A 21,320-nucleotide genomic window follows, 5' to 3' on the forward strand; every position below is an offset into this window, starting at 1 on the left:
CTCTTAGGTTGTTTGTGTTGGTTGTTCCTTTGTGTGCCTTGCTATTGGCTGGCGTCCAATCCAGGGTGTACCCCGCCAACTGCCAGAATATATCTCGGATAGGCTCCGGCATGCCTGCGAACCATGGGAGGAGAAGCAGGTCAGATAATGGATGGATGGATATTTTTTTTCATTAAAATAATAAAATGTAGCCCTTGAACACAACACGCGTGCCCACCCCTGAACTTTGTACTGTCGTGTGGTGTTGCCTTCAGGGACGATTTGGAATTACATAATTTCCTCACAAAACACCTAAGTGACTGTTTCAAACGTCCTCATATGTCAAATTCCTGTATATACAACACATACACGTGAATACACCAATGAATACATTATGTATGATCCAATGAATCTGCTTTCCGCACGGAATCCCATGACTGTATATTTTGAGCTTTGTGACACGCCTGAAGCAACCGGGGAGTGCGTCCATATCTCGCTAAGTGATTCATCCTCAGTGAGTCACGTGATCCCCTCCTCGCAGCAGCGGGAAAGCAGGAGAGGGCGGGGCTAGAGGCGCGTTCTCTCTCCGTGGTGCTGATGGGGCGATGCCTTCTGCGCAGCCTCTACTGCGCATGTTGCATGGCAGGTGCATCCAGTGAGCCTCCATCTTGGGCTTCCTTGAACGACCGAAATCTAACCACCACCCCCACAAAAACAACAACAACAACAGCGGGAACGCAGCCAAGATGCCGCTTGGGCGCGATGGCGTGACTCTCCTTTAGAGACGACAGCTCGCTGAAGAAGGACGCTTTAAAGCCCCCCAGGGGGAAGGAGGATGGAAAGGAGCGGCAGCGGCTGGTCGGGAAGGCGCCGTTAACGACGATTAGCCCCAGCTAGCTTTCGCCGGTTGGTCCGGAGGGGAGTTTTTCCACAAACGTCTGACAGGTGACGGTTAAGACGAAACGTTTTGACGTAATGTTTACGTTTGTGACGTGTGTTGGCCGCCATTTTAGGGAGGGAGGGGGGGGGTAGATCCTTGTGTACGTTTTTGCGTGTGCTGGCATCCCCGCTTCACTCCCATCACTCCCCAACATGGTGGTCACTCATTGCTCTCCAATGCAGCAGGCTTTATTGCGTGCATGCACATCAAATGGAGGGTTACTGGAATGGCACTTTGTTACAGTTGACCTCCGCCAAGGTCCAAAATTTTACACCGTTACATATTTGACATATTATGCACCTCTAGTCCATGTAAGAGTTTTGTCATTGAGATCAGTGCCTAGTATTTTGGTTTTGCTGTGCCTAATATACTGCATTATGGAGATCATCTAAATGTGCATGTTTAGGGTATTAAATGGATACTTTATTTGGCAGTCTATAGAGTTATAAACTGCAAATACACTATAAACAGTACGATGCGCTTCTTGTAGGTCAATGTAAAAGGAGCGCTTGTATATAAGGAGTGCAAAAGTAGGTATACCCTTGTAAATATAGAGAAAATGCGTATAATAGTGTTTTTATACAAAATAGAACTACATTATTTGTCAAGAATTTCCCCGATGAGATACTCCTGTCTACCTACTTTTGCATTTTAATAACTTATGGCACGGTGGCCTCACAGTTCAGAGGTGCAGGATTAGATTCCGGCACCGGCCTTCCTGTGTGGAGTTTGCATGTTCCCCCTGTGCCGTTGTGGGTTTTCTCTTTACTCCGGTTTCCTCCCACATTCCGAAAAACGTGGTACGTTGATTGGACACTCTTAATTGTGTGTTTGTGAGTGCGGATGGTTGTTTGCAGTACAGGGTGTACTCTGCCAACTGCCCGAAGATAGTTCGGATAGGCTCAGAGAAGTGGCTTAGATAATGGATGTATGCATGCATGGATGAATAACTTACTAATGAATATTTGTGTACTATTTAAAAAAAAATAATCATATTTTATGTTGGATCTTATGTACAGCACAGCCACAGTTACTGTTCTTAAAGTGCCCTATGAATTAAGTTGAAAAATAAGTGACTTACAGTAGTACAATAGAATCCACTGGAAGTGCAAAGACTCTCTGGACATCCACTAACAACCCAAGCTAAATTGAGCTCCTCCAAGATGTATGGATCTCCTCTAATTCAAGTTGTATAGCGCTCACATATCTTGACATACCTTGACAGCAATTACTGTACTGCTTCCTCATTTACACTGTGGTTAGGTGACATCTTGTGGAGATGATTGCTGTACACATTAACCGAAATGTGTACTTTGTGGGCAGCATGGAGGCTGAGTGGTAAGCACATTTTGCTTCATAGTTGCTCATATAAATTGGATCGATGGACAAATAAATAAGAACCATTTACAAGTGAATTAATTAATGAATTGCCCTTTTTGGGGTATCAAAATGCAGGAAAAAAGTTTTTGTGCTAGCATGCGTATTCTGGTTTCATGTGTTTTGTGGGTCCTGACCATGACTGTTCAAAGCTGTACCCAGAAGCGCGATCCTTAAAGCTAGAAGAAATTGAGCCTCTGACACCAGTTACAGATCAACATTTAATTTGGGAGTTTAGCATAACAGGACTCATGAAAAAGTCTCAAAGACCCATGCCTATGGGCAAGTATTAATACTTGGTATCGGTATCCTACCCGCACCGGCCTTATTTTATGGTATTGGATATTCATTACCAGCCACCAATACTTTAGCCAAAAGAAAAACAAAACAAAAACAAATCTGACATTGGCAGTAGTATACTGAGGAAGTTTCACAAATTGGCGAATCAACATCTTCATCAAAAAGATTGAATGAAATTGAATAAATCTAGTACCAGAGGTATCACTGAGTACCATACTCGTACTGGTATTGATCTGAAAAAAAAGTGATATCGAACATCCTTAATTGACCATTTTGGTCTGAACTCACCATATTGAGCTGATACTTTTAAGAAAGTCCGACTAGGGAATTGGACCAAATGAGCCCCAATCAGTATTAGAGGGCGAAGCTGAGAAGCAGATTGCCTATGTAAATAAAAAAAAAATCCATCTTATGCACACCTCAACGTCTGATGATAATTTTGAGTATTCTTGGAACGTCAAAAGTGTCAGCCGAGACATTTTAGTTTAATGTCACATTCTGGGGGAATTCCAGGGCTAACTCCCACTAGGGGATTTGCTGAAATGCCCCAATCACGTATCCTACACAGATGGGCTATACTAAATTGCAAAGCTTTTTTTTTTTTTTTGCCTATGGCGTATATATAATGCATACATTGCATGCAAATTTGATGATCAATTTTAGGATTCACCATAAAAATGATGTGCGATGGGGCCTGTTCATCATTGCTGGCAGCTTTATGTTGTTTTGTTCTTGTGGACTCACCTGTCACAACAGGATAAAAAAAAGGCAAAAATTAAATGGGAAGTCTGTCATTTTGGTTGGCTTCAAGGGATCCTGCTTCGGCAAATTCCCACGAACAAATTTGTCTTGTTTAAATGATCCCCAATGAGAGGCAGCAATAATGGACATGGATAGGCGTGTAGGTGCTCATTAATTATTAATGTTTTCAGTCGCACTAGTCCCATGTGGCATCAATATGGAGATCTGGTATTGACCTTGAAGTCTTGATACAGCTCATGCATGTGTGTCTGACTGCCACTCTGTGTGACACACTCCGCTCTATAAACACTGACTTGATCAAACAGAACGAGGGCGATCTTGTTCATTGGCCAGCCAGAGGCAAAGTCACTTGTGAAAGATTTCTGGTCGGCTCGCAGGCTCTAAGGCATGTCCAGCGCCGTTTTAATGATTTGTCAACAGCGTTTTTTTTTTTCTTTCTCTGAAGTGCACTCTATTACCGGCATTGGCTTGAAGTTGACAAGAAAGCTATAATTGTTTCTTAATTGGAAGCCTGAATGGAATATTGCCTGTTAGTGAGGCATTGTTGTAGACTACCTGGGAAATTATCAATTAGTCAATATTAGGGCCGCTGCATTTTCATTAATTAATTCAATGAATTTGTCGGGTATAATATGTCTCCTTTCATGCTATGAAGTGAGGTCTTGCATAATGCTTGTACCGGTGGGAGCTTTGTACGACTTGAGTAGGGACACACCATTATTTACATTTGAATGCTCGTAATCGCTTTTTGTTTTTTATTAATGGATTTAATTTGAAGCAGATATTGTTCAAAACCAATTTAGCTTGACTAGCACAAGTTTCTCTCAATTCTAGCAATTTTTAGAATAAGATGCTAGGTCAGCATTGAAAATCTGAATCTGTTCTCACTTGCATTCCCTGGATAACGAAAGGTTAAAAAACAAGGAAGATATTTTTACAATCTGATACAAATTTACCAGCGTTTTACCTCGATGGAGGCCAGTAGACAGAAAGATCCAAATCCTCTCCTAATTAATAAATCAACATTGACCGAGGCGAGGTAGAGTTAAAAGGTGTCGTACTGGGCAGCGGCGGCGACGTCTGCTTAGGAATATGATGATGAACGAGCAGCAAGGAGCGGGTGAGGAGGTCCGGGCCAAGAGAGTCCGTCTAGACAATAAACTGTGATACTTAATGCGCGGGATGCAAGTATAGCTGCGGCATCCCGACACTGTACAATGGCGACTGCATCACACGGTTGATTGATGACTCCTTTTGCTGTGTATACGAGTTCCTTCTGAATAAATATGCTGTGTTTGTATTCTCTGGCATGGGCGGCCGAGGGTTGGCTGTACGGTAAACACACAAGATCAAATTGTATTGACGACGGCGGCACACAGCATGAAAGTCAAACACTTGATTGCGCCTCTAAATGGACACTAATTTGAGGTGCCCCCCTTTGGAGGTCACACTGCGCCAACGAGGACTGAATCATGAATCAGTCACGTTACTCAAATTAATTGGGTGTATGCCTGGAGAGTGTCACTTTGATTTGGTTTTATATTGTTGGATGATTGCTAGGCCCAAAAAGAGATGCGTTTACCAATTGGTACAGGTTAGTAGCCGCCTGTTTCCATCGAAAGGGACGGTTTGATTCACTTTAGTAGTAATCACAGACATTGTCGTTAAAAGTAGTGATGTTTAAGCAATAGTTGCGGTATTAGTGGCGGTTTCAGTTCATCAGGGTCAACAGAATCCATGACCGACATTTTTAAGTTCTTGATAAAAAAATTCTGTATTGGTTCATCAATCTAATTGAGAAGCTTTTTTATTTTCCCTTCTTCTCATTCTGTGATCATTTCCCAACCACCATTCTAGCACAATCTGCTTGGATGCCACATAGTGGTACTTCATTTCATATGGATATTGTTGGGTTAATTTCCTCCAAGCTGTATGTACTCGATTATGGAAAAAAGCTCGAAATGGAAACATCATTCAGACCATTGTAATTAATTTGATCTAAAAATAATTTAAAAAAACGGTGCAAATGTATAAATTTGAGTTTCCTTGTCTGAAGAAATTGGAGTCCGCATAGGAGTTTACTTGCTAAAAGCTTTTTTTTTCTTTACAAATTTCTATAGAATTGTTGCAACATTTAATTAAACAATTTCAATAGAACGCTCAAATTTTGAACTTAAGTATACACACTATATTAGACATTGTAAAATTAGTAGTATTTAAAAATATTATATATAATAATAGTTTTTTACGATTCTACCAATTATATAATCGTTTTATAATCTTAATTGTAATTAAATTTTTATTTTCTCCTGAATTTCTATTGTAAGAGTTTATTTAAAAAAACAAAACAAACATACGTTACCCATTTTGAGCAGCCATTTTGGAGATTTTGTTGCTGTGTGACTTGTCTTTCATCTTGGCAGTTCAACCTACTTAAAACCGGAGCATCCTCGGTATACAATTAAAGTGCCCTAATTTGTATTTCCGGACCCGGCCAGGCTCTACTCGACACGCAGGATGGGTGTCAAGAAGAAGCTGGTGGTCTTCCTCCTGGTCCTGTGCGTTTGCCTCCAGGAAGCGTCCGCCAAAGAGAAAGGAACCAAGAAGGGGAAGAAGAAAGGGAAGCAGGTTTACTGCCCGTCGTAAGTACAACAAGCAAACACAACAGAAACACCAAATTTAGGATTTATGTTACATCTGTTGCTGTGAGTTGGATTCAATTCTTTGATTTTACTCTACAACTTCAAACAAATATTGACTTGGAGGAGTTAATTTACCAAACTGCACAATCGGTCGCGGTTTAACCTTGGTTGTTAGTTTAGTTTATTACTACAGTGCATTCCAAATGAAAAAAAAAAATCCAGTCATCTGTAATGCATTCATTATTAAGGGCGATGTTGTAAGATGAGCTTGAAATGATAAAAGAGCATGCAGACACACTCCTGACATGACTCGCATTTTCCATGAGGTGAAAGTTGGCTCCCAAAGAGCCTCGTAATGAAGTGTGGGAAGAATAGACGGGAGAGTCTGACATCTTTTGTTCGAGCAGCAAATGGCTCATCAATGTCCCCGGTGGCGTCTATATACAGTTATATATCAATATGTATACTGCATGGACGGTATATTGAAAAGCTGCCTTAAATGGTAACAAATGTAGTGTGATGTGTACAACATACTTTACGTCTTTTGTCCACTTGGTTCCACTTTATCCCCAATGTTTGTTAGAAGTGCGAGGCTGGGGGAAAAAAAGGTTTATCGAACAGGAATTATGTGATTTACGTTGATCATGGCAACAACACACACACGCAGTGCGCAACATTCCTGCAGAGCGCTCACACCAATTTGGTGTGCGGCCTAAGGTTTATATAATGACATGTAAAGTGCTTGGAGAAGAGGGGTGCGGGGATTCTTTGGCAGGAGATTTCATTGCCACCCACGAGGGGGAGGCTTTTTCTTCTCTGCTCTCCTGCCAGACCTGCTTCTGCTGCCTGTCCGCCTCCGCCATCCAAACATCCCAAACATCCGCACTCTCTTTATATGTTGCTGCAGAGGCTCGCTTCTAAAGGAAAAGGGGAACTTTTTTGGGGGGTGGAGATTCTTGATAAGCTCAGATCAGACCATCAATCAGAGTCAAGTGACTCACAAATTGGTTATTGTGTTTCTCGTTACTAATTTGTCATCTGCATGCATGTTGGATGTACATGACAAAATCTATGAAAGATGATGAGGTATGAAGCATTTTCTTTTTCAAAATATAACAGTTCCCACGTGTCTTAATATGTGACACGCTGAGCTAATCCTGTTTGTTATAGCCTGGCACATCCGATTTCATGCAAATGAACCAACCCTCTACAGAATTTTCGTAATATTTTTGAAAAAAAGTATTTGAAAAAATATTTCAGGAAAAATGTGGGATTCTGCATTCAAAGTCATATTTTGTAGAAATAAGTTGAATATTTCTGATTAAAAAAAAATGTTAATAAGCAAATAGTAATGTTCATATTTTCGAGCTTGTGCTATTGTGACGACCGGAGGTCCAGCTGGGGTGTTGCAACAAGGCCAGTGGCCAATAAGAAAGAGAAGACGTGGATTGTATTTTCACTGGTGGAGGCAGCACTTCATCGCCAATCGCCAAATTTGACTTTTCAATTGGTGTAGCTGATCTGCGTATGTGACACATGCAGCGGACACATTTCAGAAAACCTTGCTCGCACTCATTTTCAGAAAACACATTTCAGAAAGCCTTCTTTGGAGACTAATTATCAGAAAAGGGCATATAAAAGACTTTCTTAGTTTAATTTATCACTCTGTTGGTGGGCAGGCGCTCCAGTGGCACATCTATTTGTAAACAGGGCATTCGAAATGAATACAGTATAGACATGGTTGATTGTTGGACGTGAGCTCTTTGAAGTTATCCAGATGTCCTCTTAGGTTCCCTCACTGAAGGACAGATCACGTCAGTTTATGTCCGTTCCCATTGTTTGGGTGGTCGCGTTTTAGCCAGACGCTAATGGAATCCACCACCGGTAGTCCCTCCTGAAGTCCTAATTGAATCAGAGTGGAGAGCTGGAATGTGACGGCCCTATTCTCTCCTTTTTTTTTTTTTGTTTGCAGGCAACTGTCATCCGAGGATCTGGCCCGCGTGCCTGCCAATTCCACCAGTAACATCTTGAACAGGTTACTGATCAGCTACGATCCCAGAATACGGCCCAACTTCAAAGGTAAGTCCGAATGCCTCTTCATCTCCCACATCTGTCTGTCTGGCTTTTACGAAGGCCGCCGGATTGCCGGTGTCATGCTAATTTCACAACAGCTACTCGGAACATCTTCTTCTGGATTTATCTTCACTCCAAGAGCGTGTTCAGGAGAGATCTTTGAGTCATGTGGTTATGGAGTGAAAATATGGAGGCTCAAAATCAGTCTAGATGAGGCGTGGGCAAACTACGGCCCGGGGGCCACATACGGCCCGAGAAAAATTAAATTAATAAACTGTATTGTTTTATTTTCTAAATACTGTGGTTTTTCAAAGACATATATATATTGTTGTAATGTTTTTGTTCACTTTCATTTAAAATTAAATGTATTTTTTTTTCTCCGATGAGGTGAGGTTACCAAAACACTCCATCCATCTGCTCCTGGCCCAGCCCCTTTGTCAAATTTTAGAATCCATTGTGGCCCGCCAATTAAAAAGTTTGCCCACCCCTGGTCTTGATGGTCGACGTCACATTTTTAGATCAGATTTTCCGTGCCAAGTCTTATCAAATATGTGCAAAAAATGGAGTAATTGACTTGACGTGGCTGTAAGGTATTGCCCTCAGGTGGCTCACGTAACCACTCTATAAGTGCTGCCCATGAGCCATTAAATTAAAGCAAATTTAAAAAAAATAGTTTAATTTCTTCACTTTCTGTTTAATTTAGTCAAGACTGTATGTTTTACAATATTACATGGGCACATTTTCTTATTAAAAAAATGTAGTTCCAAAGTTCCTCATCTTAATATCCCATGTCAATTTAGTTGTTCAGACAACTGATGAGTAGATTTCCATGTCATCTCTCAATCCATAACACTTGTAAAGCCAATTCACAGGCGAAAGTTGTCCAATGCTGATGCAAGGTCCTTATAGATTTGAATATCTGACATAAGACGACTGAGGAAACGCAGATGTTCCTTCTCACCTACACAAGAAGCCTTTCAATTTTTAAACAAATTTGTCAAAAACAACATGTGAACGCTTAGCACAAGCATCCCACTTTTCACAGCGTACTCTGCGATATAAATGTTCAGCCTCTAGCCACAAACGACCCCCCAAAAAAAACAACTAGCAAGCATTTGACTGATGTCCTCAACGGCCGTCTTTGGGTCGATCCACGGCTACTTTCCGTCCTCGGGGTCCTTGGCAAGAGTCGTCGGTGGGCCCATGCTTCCGCCAGCCTAATCGACCGCCTCCCCGAGCGAAACATCTGCTCTCCATTCCAGTGACCCCCAAAGTCATCCATTAGCAGCGTGTCATGATCTCTCAAAAACTGCGCATTCCTTTGAGCGAGCTTATAAAAACTCTTGCTTTGATCAGAATTTGAAGCTACGTATCTAAAAGCGAAACACATGACCTCGCTGATGCTATCTTTTATTTCAAACGCAGGAATACCCGTGGAAGACCGAGTGAACATTTTCATCAACAGCTTCGGCTCCATCCAAGAGACGACAATGGTGAGCGTTTACATTGACAAGTCATATTTCAGTCAGTTTTTTTATTGCATGAGTATGAAGGCAAATTCTCATGCCCTTGCTCATTGGATGGCTTCATTTCTGATAAAGGAAGCGCACTGAATGCAAATGAAGGGACGGGACTCAAGGACATCGTTTCACAGGAAACAACAACCGGAACAGCCAAGGAAAAAATACAGCAGAGATACGCTACTCAGAGATACATTTTTTTTTTGCTCTGACTTGCAAGCGCGAACTTGAGATACAAGCGCAATATGGTGGCACCAACTCAACTATTTTCACAAAAAGCAGCAGTTTGGCAGATATACGGTAATTAGAGAACAAGTCTTCAAAAGAGGCTTCAAGCTGTTTATTGCCACTCCCAGTTGAAGTTGACTGTCAAGCTAAACATAAAACAAAGAGAAGTACGTCTTTGTATTTAACAACAACTACATAGCTTAATGCTGAGGGGAAAACCATAGACAGGCTAATTAAACAACTACAGCCGTTGTATGACTTTTTATAATACAGATTTTTTTGGGGAGGTTGATGATAATTCGGTTACTTGGAAGAGACATTTTTTTAGAACCATTAATTAAAAATACTGTAATGAATGAGATATACAAAACATATTTTGCAAATTGTTACAAATAGGCCGAATTGGTAGATTTGTATTTTTTTGGGAACATCATTTATTACCTTGTGTTGTTATGTATTAATGTGCAAAAAAACACAACAAATCTGCCATTTTTAAAGAACTAATATCCGGCCAGTTGATTAATTGGTTGGGCCTTAGTTTTGAGTGACGGGGCATGCTCACAGAACAATTTTAACTTGTATCGCGAGGCACATCTGTACTTTATAGACTTTCGTTACCATGACGACAGTGGGGAAAGGACATTCATCCATGGGGATATTGCCAACAACTGCATGCGCTTTCACACAGCAACATTGCAGAGAATTCAGCATCACACCTCTTTTCATGGCAACCTTCTAAAGTAGGAAAATGGAGTTAGACAAAAGGTCCGAAACCCTCAAAATGTGTGACTTCCATCCGGACCTCGCTTCCCTCTATTGGGTCCGCAATGTCACGACAACACTCTTCCCATCATTCACACCCCCCATGCTGCCGTTAGCACATCTATTTTTCGCTCCGAGGATGACTAATTCGACGCTGTGGCAGTTGTTTTTCTTTTCCTTAGCCTCAATTTTGCGATTTGCTGGCTGTGTTAAATCCCTCCAGAAGGGAAGCTTGACTCCGAGCCAAAGAAAAGATTGAGTTCCACGGCCTGCTCCTTTGTACAAAGGCGAAAGGTGTGTTAGAGCAGCCCCCGAGTGGACTCGAAGAAATGACAGCATGCCTTTGAAATCTCACTAAAGAAGAAACATACTTACAGTATTGGCACGCTGACTCAACGCTTTGAAGCGGTTTTGTGTAACGGCCTTACATGGAAACAAAGTATTCTTTATTCCCTGTTTTCTCCCGAAAAAAAGCTGGAATGACACCACTTGCAACAAGCGCACAACAAAGACCTGACAAGCCAAGGAACTAAATAGACTAATTGCAACGATGAGAGACAGCTGGGCAAGGGCATCAGACAGCTGAAAATCCCTGCTGGATGACTTGGACGGGGTAGTTGAAATTGATCAGAGTACAAGGAAAAAAAACACTAAACACACATCAAAGAAAAACAGGACTACCTGCTCCCAAATTCTTGGGATTGTGCATCCAGCCTGTCAAGTTTATGCCAGAGCAACAGGTGGCGCAATACACACAATACTCCATTTTGGGTCCGCGGGAGGTCAAAACAGCCTTGAGAGGTCCAAGAAGGTCTCGTGTGTTTAAAGCTCATGTCACTTTCAATCAATTCACGATAACGCTAACGGGCCAAACATGAGCAGATTGTCGTCCTAATTTGTGTAGGTGCGCGTGTACGCGTGTGTGTGTGTGTGTGTGTGTGTTCCCTGGTAGTAGCACTGGCCCGAAGCAGGAAGGACAGAACCGAGTTAGTCCAGCTTGTTAAGAGTTGTGTGTGTGGATGTGAAGAGGCCGTCTGGTGTGCAGCTGCAGGGTTTTTATGAAGTCTGCGGCGTGCGTGTGCGCGTTTGTGCAGGGTAAAGTTAACATCAGATAACCTATGTATGCTTCCATGAAGAACACATGTAGGCAACTGTTGCAGCGACGGTCGCTTGTTGCTTGACAGAAGTTTCAAATGCGATTGTCCTCGAGGCATTTGGCTCCGGGCATTTATTGCAATGTGATTGTTTCTTGCCAGTTATTCATGGGAACCGCTACTTTACACAGTGACGAGAAATTAGGGTGCACGTAGATTACACAGGTCATATTATAATCAGGTGATGGCTTTATGTGTCCCTAAACTCATTTTTGACGCTGACTGAAAAAAATATCTTTATTTTCTTTGTAGCAGATCAGGTTATCAGAGATATTTTAATTTTTTGCTTTTAAGATCTAGAAAATCTTGCGCAATATGGATTTTACCATGCCTTGTGATTTACTGACATTTCAGAAAAAAAAATCCACTTGTTGCTAAACCTCGCCCTTAACTTGTTAGTTTTACTAAATGTATCCCAACCATTATGAAAATGTGATGTGCTTGAGAAGCAAATGAGTACAGAATCAAAATCAACGCAAAAAAAAAATAATATATATATATATAGAAAAGTTTACTTTCATCTCTGATTTAAAAATAAATATCTTTGTTGATCATTGATATTTCAATTGATTAGTCTGCCGGTTATTTTGTCAATAAATGGAATATCCGTTTACAATTTTAAAATTTTAATTTTTCTTAATCTGTTTACTTAAAAATGACATTATTTGAGATTTGCAAGGCATAGAGTGCACACAGAAAAATTAATTAATTAATTAATAATTAAAGGTTAAATTATGGGTTTGGTCCGTAAAATCCATCAGAAAATCTGCAAAAATGTGAAAATAATAATCCAAAAAAAAGTATATGTTTTGTAATTATTGCAATTGCAGTTATGTCAACTGCCATCTTGCACATAACCAAAATAACCAGAGGTTACTTGAAATAATCCACAGGACTACCGAGTCAACATCTTCCTCCGGCAGCGTTGGAACGATCCGCGGCTCAAACTGCCGCAGGACTTCAAGTCTGACTCGCTGACCGTAGACCCAAAGATGTTCAAATGCCTCTGGAAGCCCGACCTGTTCTTCGCCAACGAGAAGAGCGCCAACTTCCACGATGTCACGCAGGAGAACATCCTCCTATTCATCTTCCGCAACGGTGACGTGCTCATCAGTATGAGGTATTATTTCAGTTAAATACTTATAGGAACGCAATGTCATGTTACGCCGATCAACATGAAATTGGCGAGATGTTTCTTTCATAACGGCATGTGAAACGTGAAAGTATCAACATGCCGTGCCTGAAATTGCAGAGGAAATCGGCCTCTTTGGTTTGAAGTAGCAATTACTGGTGTATTCCAGGGCGCATACTTTGCCGAAGTCCTACTTGGGAATTGGTGCAAATGAGTCCCAATTAGAAGAAGGCATCCTTCCCAGATGTGGCAGGCTAAATTGTGAAGATTTTTTGCCCATGCCCAAAGTGGCTGGAACACAGCCTCAAACGATCATTTCGAGGATTCGCAATAATAAAGGCTGCTTGCAGATTTAACGATCATTTTTGTATTGGATCTATTTTGCCAGTGAGTCAACTTGACGCTGTGGTAGTGCACAATTACCCGTGCAAAATCTAAAAAGCAAAGCAGTGAGGTAGTTAGATAATTTCCCCGAGGCGTCTGTAGACAGGTTGTAATCATGTGCGGCTGTAATTTCATAGTTTGTTGATCTAGAATATGCTGGCTATTAATCTCTCACAAATGAGTCCCCTGCTTAGGCGCAAATGAGACGGCATTAAAAATGTCTTCCTCCAACCCGCAGGTTGTCCGTCACGCTGTCTTGTCCGCTAGACCTGACGTTGTTCCCCATGGACACCCAGAGGTGTAAAATGCAACTGGAAAGCTGTGAGTCACCACCCCCCTTCCAAAAAAAAAAAAGCCCAAAAACCTGTTACCTTTAAAGCCATAGCAACCACATTCGGCGTCCATTTTGTGTGTCAATCCAGTCGGCTACACCACGGATGACCTGCAGTTCATGTGGCAGACGGGCGACCCCGTGCAGATGGACGCCATCGCCTTGCCCCAGTTTGACATCCGACAGGAAGACATAGACTATGGCAACTGCACCAAGTTCTACTCAGGGACAGGTACGGACGGCACTTGCGTTGTCGATGCAGTGGAAGCGGGTTACCACGGCAACAAGGCCAGACACAAAGATTGCCTGCGTGCTTGAGACAGGCGGGAGCGCAAGGCTCATTTGAGATTCACGCTCGTGTATTACATCAAACGTCCCTTTAGACTAACACCTCAGAGAACATGAACGAGGCTAGACGCGGAGGCGCCAACGGATGGCGAGCATACATCCGTCGCAATGCGTGATTACGTGTCATTATTCAGATAAAGGGTCTTCATTTCGCTATAATTCCAGAGAAGAATAAGTCACGACATGTCACAAAAATGTCCTACTGGTATTTTGCTCAGGAATTACAATCGAGACTTTCTCATTTTTCAAGTATATAATTAGCGGTGGGACTTTTCTTCTAGTTAAGTGTGATTAAATGCTTCAAATTTTCTTTAATGAATTAATCAAATGAACTTGTTTAGGTCCTGGCAGGAATGATAACATTTGAAAAGAATGAGCAAGAGCGGGGCGAGGCAGCATCAGAACTGGATATTAAAAAGTGATACATCATGTTGAATAGAACAATGCAATTAAATGTGTATTTTTTTTCTTTAATTGAGCAAAATGAAATGAAATTAAAGATTTCTGAATTCCCATTTTCTATAATAATAATAATAATAATGATAAAAATAATAACAATAATAATAATAATAACTGTATAATAGTTCAAGTTCATGCTTTGCTGTCCAAGTAGGCATATTCAATATGCTTTCATGCTTTTGACTTGAGAATATTAACACTGCGCTTTGATAATTGTTTAATTATAATGTATTTTGGATAAAAGATAAATGAAAATTGCGCCTAAAAGAGATGAAATGTAAATTGGTACTATGTTATATACTATTATACTACTGTAATAATTTCACGGGTTGAGCAAGTGAGAAAGTGAGTGAGGCGTCGCGATGCATGTGAAGGATGTGTACACGTTACTTGTTGAATGGAAATTCATTCTTTTAGAGAGGAAGTAATCAAGTAAGGCTAGCCGTGTTTTAAAAAAAAAAACATTTTGTGTTTAATCAAGCTGATACTTGTTCAGATAGTCAGCCCGAGCAATTAAACCTAAATGTGTGTCTTGTGGTCCGACAGGCTACTACACGTGCGTGGAGGTCATCTTCACCCTGCGGCGACAGGTGGGCTTCTACATGATGGGCGTCTACGCGCCCACGCTGCTCATCGTGGTGCTCTCCTGGCTGTCCTTCTGGATCAACCCCGACGCCAGTGCCGCCAGAGTGCCGTTGGGTAAGGCGACTATTTTCCCAGGTCGTGCGCTGTCCTGCCTCTGCTTGACAAAATATGTATAAATATCCCAGCGAGAACAGTCGGAGGTTGTCAAAAGTGCAACATTTGTGGTGGTCAGAGAATCAGGTGTGAAAGCCCACTGTGGACTAAATAGAAAGAAATCGGCGAGGTTGGGGTATGTTTTGGCGGATCACAGATTTTTTGATTTTATTATTTATTTATTTTTTTTTTACGGCCGCCATCTCGCCATCAATCACCTGGACAGCGTGAAGGTCTTTATCTAGCAGGCATGCTTGCGCTCACCTCTGGATGCCATCAATCAATACATAACAGATGTGCTTGACAGAAGGGATTGAAGTCCTTCACAAAGCAAAGCGGGTCAAGGACTACGTACACACATTCTGGCGAAGGTTAATTCTTGAAACGGTAGCAGCAACCGGAACGCAGCATTGTCGAGTTCACGATAAGGTGGCTTCCAAAAGCATCAGACTTGGAAAATAAATGAAAGGGATGACTATGGGGAAATAAAATTTTGACAAAGAGGATTCACTGATGCGTCTAATGAACTGTCACGGTATAGCGCCACCTTCTGCCTTGGAGGACTCATTTGATTTTGCCTTAAGTATTTGTGGCTGATATCAGCAGCCTCCATAAACATCCGATACCTAAAAAATAAGCCTGATATGATAACTGGTATCGGTATTCACTCATCCCTTGTTTGAGATTGGAGTTGGAAAATAAGATTAGATTGTCAAATTTGGGTTAAGGTTTCAAGCCAGTGTTAGGGTGTCATGTACCAATTCAAGCCTGAGGTAAGGTTTCAAGCAATGGTCTCAAAATGGGTGTACTGTTTAAATCTATTATTAATATTTCAAGGTAAGGTTTTCAGAAAATGTGTGTAGTAGGTTTAAAATATAAATTTCTTTGTACTGTTTTTGCTTTACGATTTCAAAGTAGGGTTTCGAATTAATGTTCCAGCGAGGGTTAGGGATTTACAGGGGTGTGATTTCAAATTAGGGTTGAGGTTCCAAACCAGAGTTAAGTTTTTTTTTAAGTTTGGGGTCAAGATGGGGATTTAAAATTAGAGTTCCAAGACAGGGTTAGCTTTTGAATCAAGATTTCACGGTTAAGGTTTTAAAGTAGGGTTTCAAACCATGGTTAGTGTTCCAAGTCAGGGATTGGGTTTCAAACTCTTTCAAAGTACGGTTTTCATCAAAGGCGTGTATGTGGTAGTGCATGACTGATATTGTCATGCGTGTCCTCCATCCTGCCTCCAGTCGTCCATCATCACCTCCCTCATGTCATCATTACCTCCACTCCGCATGGACGCGTCCTCGTCACTCTTCTCTAAATGGGATCACTGCAGGTCACTCAACACTCAGGTGTGTGTCGCCTTTCTCATTTGTTCCTGTGTGTGTTGTGTGTGTGTGTGCGTGTGTGTGTTATATAGCCCAAAGTTGTACTTAGGCACTAAGGAAATGTAGCCACCTGCTGTAAGCGCATGGGGGGAAAAAAGCTGCAGCGTGATTAAAACAAGCTCCTGTAATGATGGCGGGGGGCGCATATTGTATGTTATTGCCTCCCTGCAGAAACATTCTGATAATAGAAGGGGAGTGACTCTGGCTAATGGGGGTTAAAATGGCTACCAGTGCTGCAATTTGCTGGGCTAGCCCCGATAAAGAAGTTAGCAGGTCATTTGAGGCTATCTGCCGTCCTTGTGCATTGCTGTGCTATATGAAAGGGGGAAGTCACCCCCCCCAAAATTCTTTGCAATAAAATGTTCTATGCGCCTTCACAAGTCTAAACATGACATTCTGACTAATATTGCATGTGTGAAATAAGTTAATCAGAAAAAATCCACCTCTTTTTAGAAATCTCAGGGGCCAGCCATTTTGTCACTTTTTGGCAACTGAAAATGACATCCCAGGTGGTCTGGTAATGGCCAATCACGGCGCACTTTTTTTTTATTAAGCTGAGCCATGATTGGTCGTTAGCTGAGCCCTCAGCAACTGTGACCGAACTGTGGCCGCCCCCTTGCAATGGCGAAACTATTATTCCGCAAAAGCAAAATTAATCAGAATGCCGTTTTTCGACTAGTAGGCCCACACAGAACATATTCCAGGGTTGACTTCCCCTTTAAGCAAGGATTCCTAGCCAGGTTCAAGTATGTCCAAGGGTTTCAAATTGTGGTTTCAAGTTCGGGTTATGGTTTCCATTTAGGGTTTCTAGTTTGAGTTGGAATTTTAAATGAAGTTTTCAAGGGGTTAGCATTTCAAGTTTGGGTTAGGGTTTTAAATCTGGGTTGCTGTTTCAAGTTAGGGTTGCAACTCTAGGGTTACGTTTCAAATGACAGCTTCAAGTCAGGGTTAGGGTTTCAAATAAAAGAGTTTTGAATGTAGATTAGGGTTTCACATCTTGGTTAGGATTTCAAATGAGGTTTTCAAGTCCGTGGTAAGGTTTTAAGTAAGGATGAAGTTTTCAAAGCCAGTCACCTCCTAAGTGCAACTTTCCGTTCTTTGTTTGCCCACCCGTAGGCATCCTGTCAGTGCTGTCGCTGTCGTCCGAGTGCACGTCCCTGGCTTCGGAGCTTCCTAAAGTGTCGTACGTGAAAGCCATCGACATCTGGCTGATTGCCTGCCTGCTCTTCGGCTTTGCCTCGCTTGTGGAGTACGCCGTGGTGCAGGTCATGCTCAACAGCCCCAAGCGCATTGAGGCCGAGAAGGCCAAGATGGCATCCAAGGAAAAGGCGGCGGGCAAGGGCGCCGCCAACGCCGCCACCAGGAACAACACCGTCAACGGCACGGGGGGAACGCCGCTCCATGTCAGCACCTTGCATGTCAGTACAACCCACTACCACCTGAACTTACGAGTCCTTAACCTTGACGTCGCCGTTACCCGGGCCGATTAGGAAGCCAAATGCAAAACAGGCGAGAGCCCAACAACAAAATGTCTGCATATTCAAACAGTCTGGGTTGAAGAGTGACTCGTACAGGTCTTGATGCTCTCCAATTGAATGTCGTATAAGTCAAATAAGGTTTTGAAGTAGTGTTTTAAGACATGTTTAGGTTTCCAGCCAGGGTTAGGGCTTTGAGCCAGTATTCGGGTTACAAAGGGTTCAGGCTTAGTATTTTCATGTTAGGTGTTCATAAAAGGTTCAGGGGATGAAATGAGGTTTTTAAGACAGTCAGCTTCAAAGTAGGACTGAGTTTGTGGTTCAAAAAGTTGGAAAAAAAAAAGCATTGCAATGCAAAATGCAAGTAAAATTCTAAAGAAATATAATTAAAATTATATCATTAACGGTGAATAATATAACAAATGTATTATATTAATATTTTAAAAAGAAAAGAAAAATAAATCCAAATTAAAGTATAAATGGAAAAAACTAGAAACCAAAATTGCTTAATTATACATTTTAAAATGAAGTTATTGTATATTAATTTAATTTAGAAATTGAATATTTAAAAAATGCATTATAATCAAATAAAAGGCCGGGTTAAAGGTTAAATACAACTCTAACTATACAACTATAACTATATCTGTGAAGCTTTCCTTTTAAATTTTAACCCAATTAAAAAAAATGCTTTCTTCAAGACTTGGCGAATGTCACATTTATCTTCCCTGATGTACATGAAGGAGCACACAGCGATGGCCCATTTTGGACTCGAACCCTGTCTGAAAGTCACAGGTGGAAAAATTGTAACTCTACCGTTATGCTAATATGTCAGAATGGGGCTCTTGGACAGATTTGGATGCCTTCCACTACATTGTGATTGTTAATTTAAATTTGATGAATTGGTCAACCCTAATTTAGACCAGTATTCATCTAAAAGGTCCATTACCTCAAATCATTCCTGCGCTTATCTAAAAAAATGACAAAATTGAGTTATCCCACTGTAGTTTTCAGTGACTGATTTGTTAACGGACGTTGACATCGGTGTATGGTTGCAGGTGGCGGAGACGCGCTGCAAGAAAGTGTGCACCTCCAAGTCGGACCTGCGCACCAACGATTTCAGCATCGTGGGCTCGCTCCCGCGGGACTTTGAGCTGTCGAACTTTGACTGCTACGGCAAGGCCATCGACACGGCAGGCGGCGGCGGCAAATCGCAGGCCAAGAACAACAAGAAGCCACCACCCCCTAAGCCCGTCATCCCGTCAGCTGCCAAGCGCGTGGACCTGTACGCGAGGGCCCTCTTCCCCTTCTCCTTTCTCTTCTTCAATGTCATCTACTGGTCCTGTTACTTGTGATTGCCGACACCCCGGACAGCCTATTCTACCCCCCCACCAAGAAAAAAATACAATAAATTGGTGCTTCCTCCCATAATCCCACCCATAAAGAACTAAAACTATATAATCTATTTATCGTATCTAAATGTTATTTATCTTCACTGCTGATGATTTAGTCAACAGCTTTGCCAAATGCACACTTCTATACAGAGCTTATAACAGGGGTGGGCAAAGTATGGGCCAGGGGTCACATAGGGGGCCTGATACTTTTTAAAATCCGGCCCGCCAATTATTTACAGTGCATCTGGGAAATATTCGCAGTATTTCACTTGTTCCACATTTTGTTATTTCAAAGCCTTATTCTATAGCTGGGGAATTTTTTCGCATAAAATTAAAAACATACACCCCACTATTTATTCATATTTTGTGCAAATTTATATAAATACTTTAAAAAATGCTGATTGTAGAAATGTAGATTTTTTTTCCTATTAAAATTGGGAAATTAAATGTTCCCTTTTGCTGCCTTTTATTTATTTAAAACATATTAATTGTTTAATTAATTTCACATTGGATAAAAATATCTGTAAAATGAACACTTTTCGGTGTACATTTTATGAGATTTGATTTATTATTTATTTATTGAATAATTATGTTCAATTAATTGTATATAAAAATGCCCTTTTTTTTATTTTACTGTAAATTCATGTCACATCTGACATCTTAGTTTATAGAATAACTTTATTAAATTGGTATACAAAACTGATACGGTAATATTACTAAATGCGCTATATAAATTGTATTGTATTGTATTATTGTTATGAAAAGGGGAATTGGAAAAACGTTTACATTTATTAGCTTCAATTATTAATACAATTTACAAAGCAATAACAATTATTTTAACATTACAAATTAAGTATTTTCCATATTTTTCATGCACATGAAATATATTTATCATTTTCTTACTTCATTCATCTTTTCTGTGCCCACCAGTGTATTGAAAATCAAATGTGGCTCTTGAGCAAGAAAGCTTGCCCACCCCTGGCTTTAATTCTAAATATATGTCTATATATTTATATATACATATAGAATATGTACATAGCTTCTATTTATCATGACCTTATTTCTTTGATTTTCAACACGCCAAACGGAGCGTTCCGTTGTTACTTTGCATGTTTTTTCAAGCCGGGAATCGCATGCATGTGTGAACATATAACTCTAATATCTACGTAGGCATTTTAAAAGAAATTTTTCGGGTGGGGATTTCCCTAATATTTTTGCTCTTGAGTGACAGGCCCCCCCTGCCGCCCCTCCACTGTGATGTTTTCCACCTGTGTACGCGGGTTGCAAGCAAAAGCTCAATAAAAAGACAACTTTTCACGTAACGTGATGCACACCGAAAGCCTTCGGGATGCCTATCATTGATGTGGTGCTGAAGCGGCGACGTATGTAAGTTTTTGACCACAGCTGAAAGCAGCTCCGAGTTGTCTTAGTGACATGTTTACGGTTTGTTTACATCAAAACACCCTCATGAACTAGACAAAGCACATTTTAAATCTCTTTTATTTCAGCCTGGTGGATTTTTTTCTCCGACCTGTGCTGTGGTGTTAATACTGAGTATGACTTTTGTTACCATGACAACGAAGGGTAAAGTTCCAAGGATCGGCCATTACCACTAGACCGCAGTAGGTGTGTGTGCGTGTGTGTGTGTTTGGCGGGGGGGTGGGGCAACATAAATCGTATTTTTACTGGTGGATGCAGCACTACATACTGTACTGTACACTATAGGATGTTTAGCGGATCTGTCCATTTGCTTCATTCAGCAGACATTATCAAAAAAAACAACTCCCTCTCACTAAATTCTCAAGATCACTCAATGTTGCTAATGCTAATCTGCACGCTGCAGCTCTGCTTAGCTTTTGGCTTTGACGCGATTGCGACACAGTGTGGTCGTGAGGCTGTGATTTGAAAATGGCAGATCTTGGATTTGGTGTGGGGGTGGTATTATG

The 21,320-nt window shown here is 41.2% G+C and overlaps 1 protein-coding gene across 1 annotated transcript; it reads left to right on the forward strand.

Annotated features, from left to right (window-relative positions):
- Window positions 1–577: 577 nt before the first annotated feature.
- glrbb (glycine receptor, beta b) lies at window positions 578–20,713 on the forward strand. The gene is made up of 10 exons (XM_088294339.1): window positions 578–924; window positions 5,857–6,000; window positions 7,973–8,079; window positions 9,499–9,566; window positions 12,631–12,857; window positions 13,492–13,574; window positions 13,676–13,816; window positions 14,938–15,090; window positions 17,625–17,926; window positions 19,039–20,713. Exons 2-10 carry the CDS (start codon window positions 5,876–5,878, stop codon window positions 19,333–19,335), a joined length of 1,503 nt encoding a protein of 500 aa, XP_088150465.1. The 5' UTR covers window positions 578–924; window positions 5,857–5,875; the 3' UTR covers window positions 19,336–20,713.
- Window positions 20,714–21,320: the final 607 nt, after the last annotated feature.

This window comes from Idiotropiscis lumnitzeri, chromosome 4 (assembly GCF_059441095.1).
Source record: "Idiotropiscis lumnitzeri isolate Australia: NSW breed Sydney's pygmy pipehorse chromosome 4, RoL_Ilum_1.0, whole genome shotgun sequence".
Lineage (NCBI taxonomy): Eukaryota > Metazoa > Chordata > Actinopteri > Syngnathiformes > Syngnathidae > Idiotropiscis > Idiotropiscis lumnitzeri.

What these genes read in the sequence shown, in the direction of transcription:
- glrbb (XM_088294339.1), top strand. Translation starts at nt 5,876, where the DNA reads ATGGGTGTCAAGAAGAAGCTGGTGGTCTTCCTCCTGGTCCTGTGCGTT. An exon ending in CCATCCAAGAGACGACAATG is followed by an intron (nt 9,567 to 12,630) that starts GTGAGCGTTTAC and finishes AATAATCCACAG; the next exon opens with GACTACCGAGTCAACATCTT. An exon ending in TGCCGCCAGAGTGCCGTTGG is followed by an intron (nt 15,091 to 17,624) that starts GTAAGGCGACTA and finishes GCCCACCCGTAG; the next exon opens with GCATCCTGTCAGTGCTGTCG.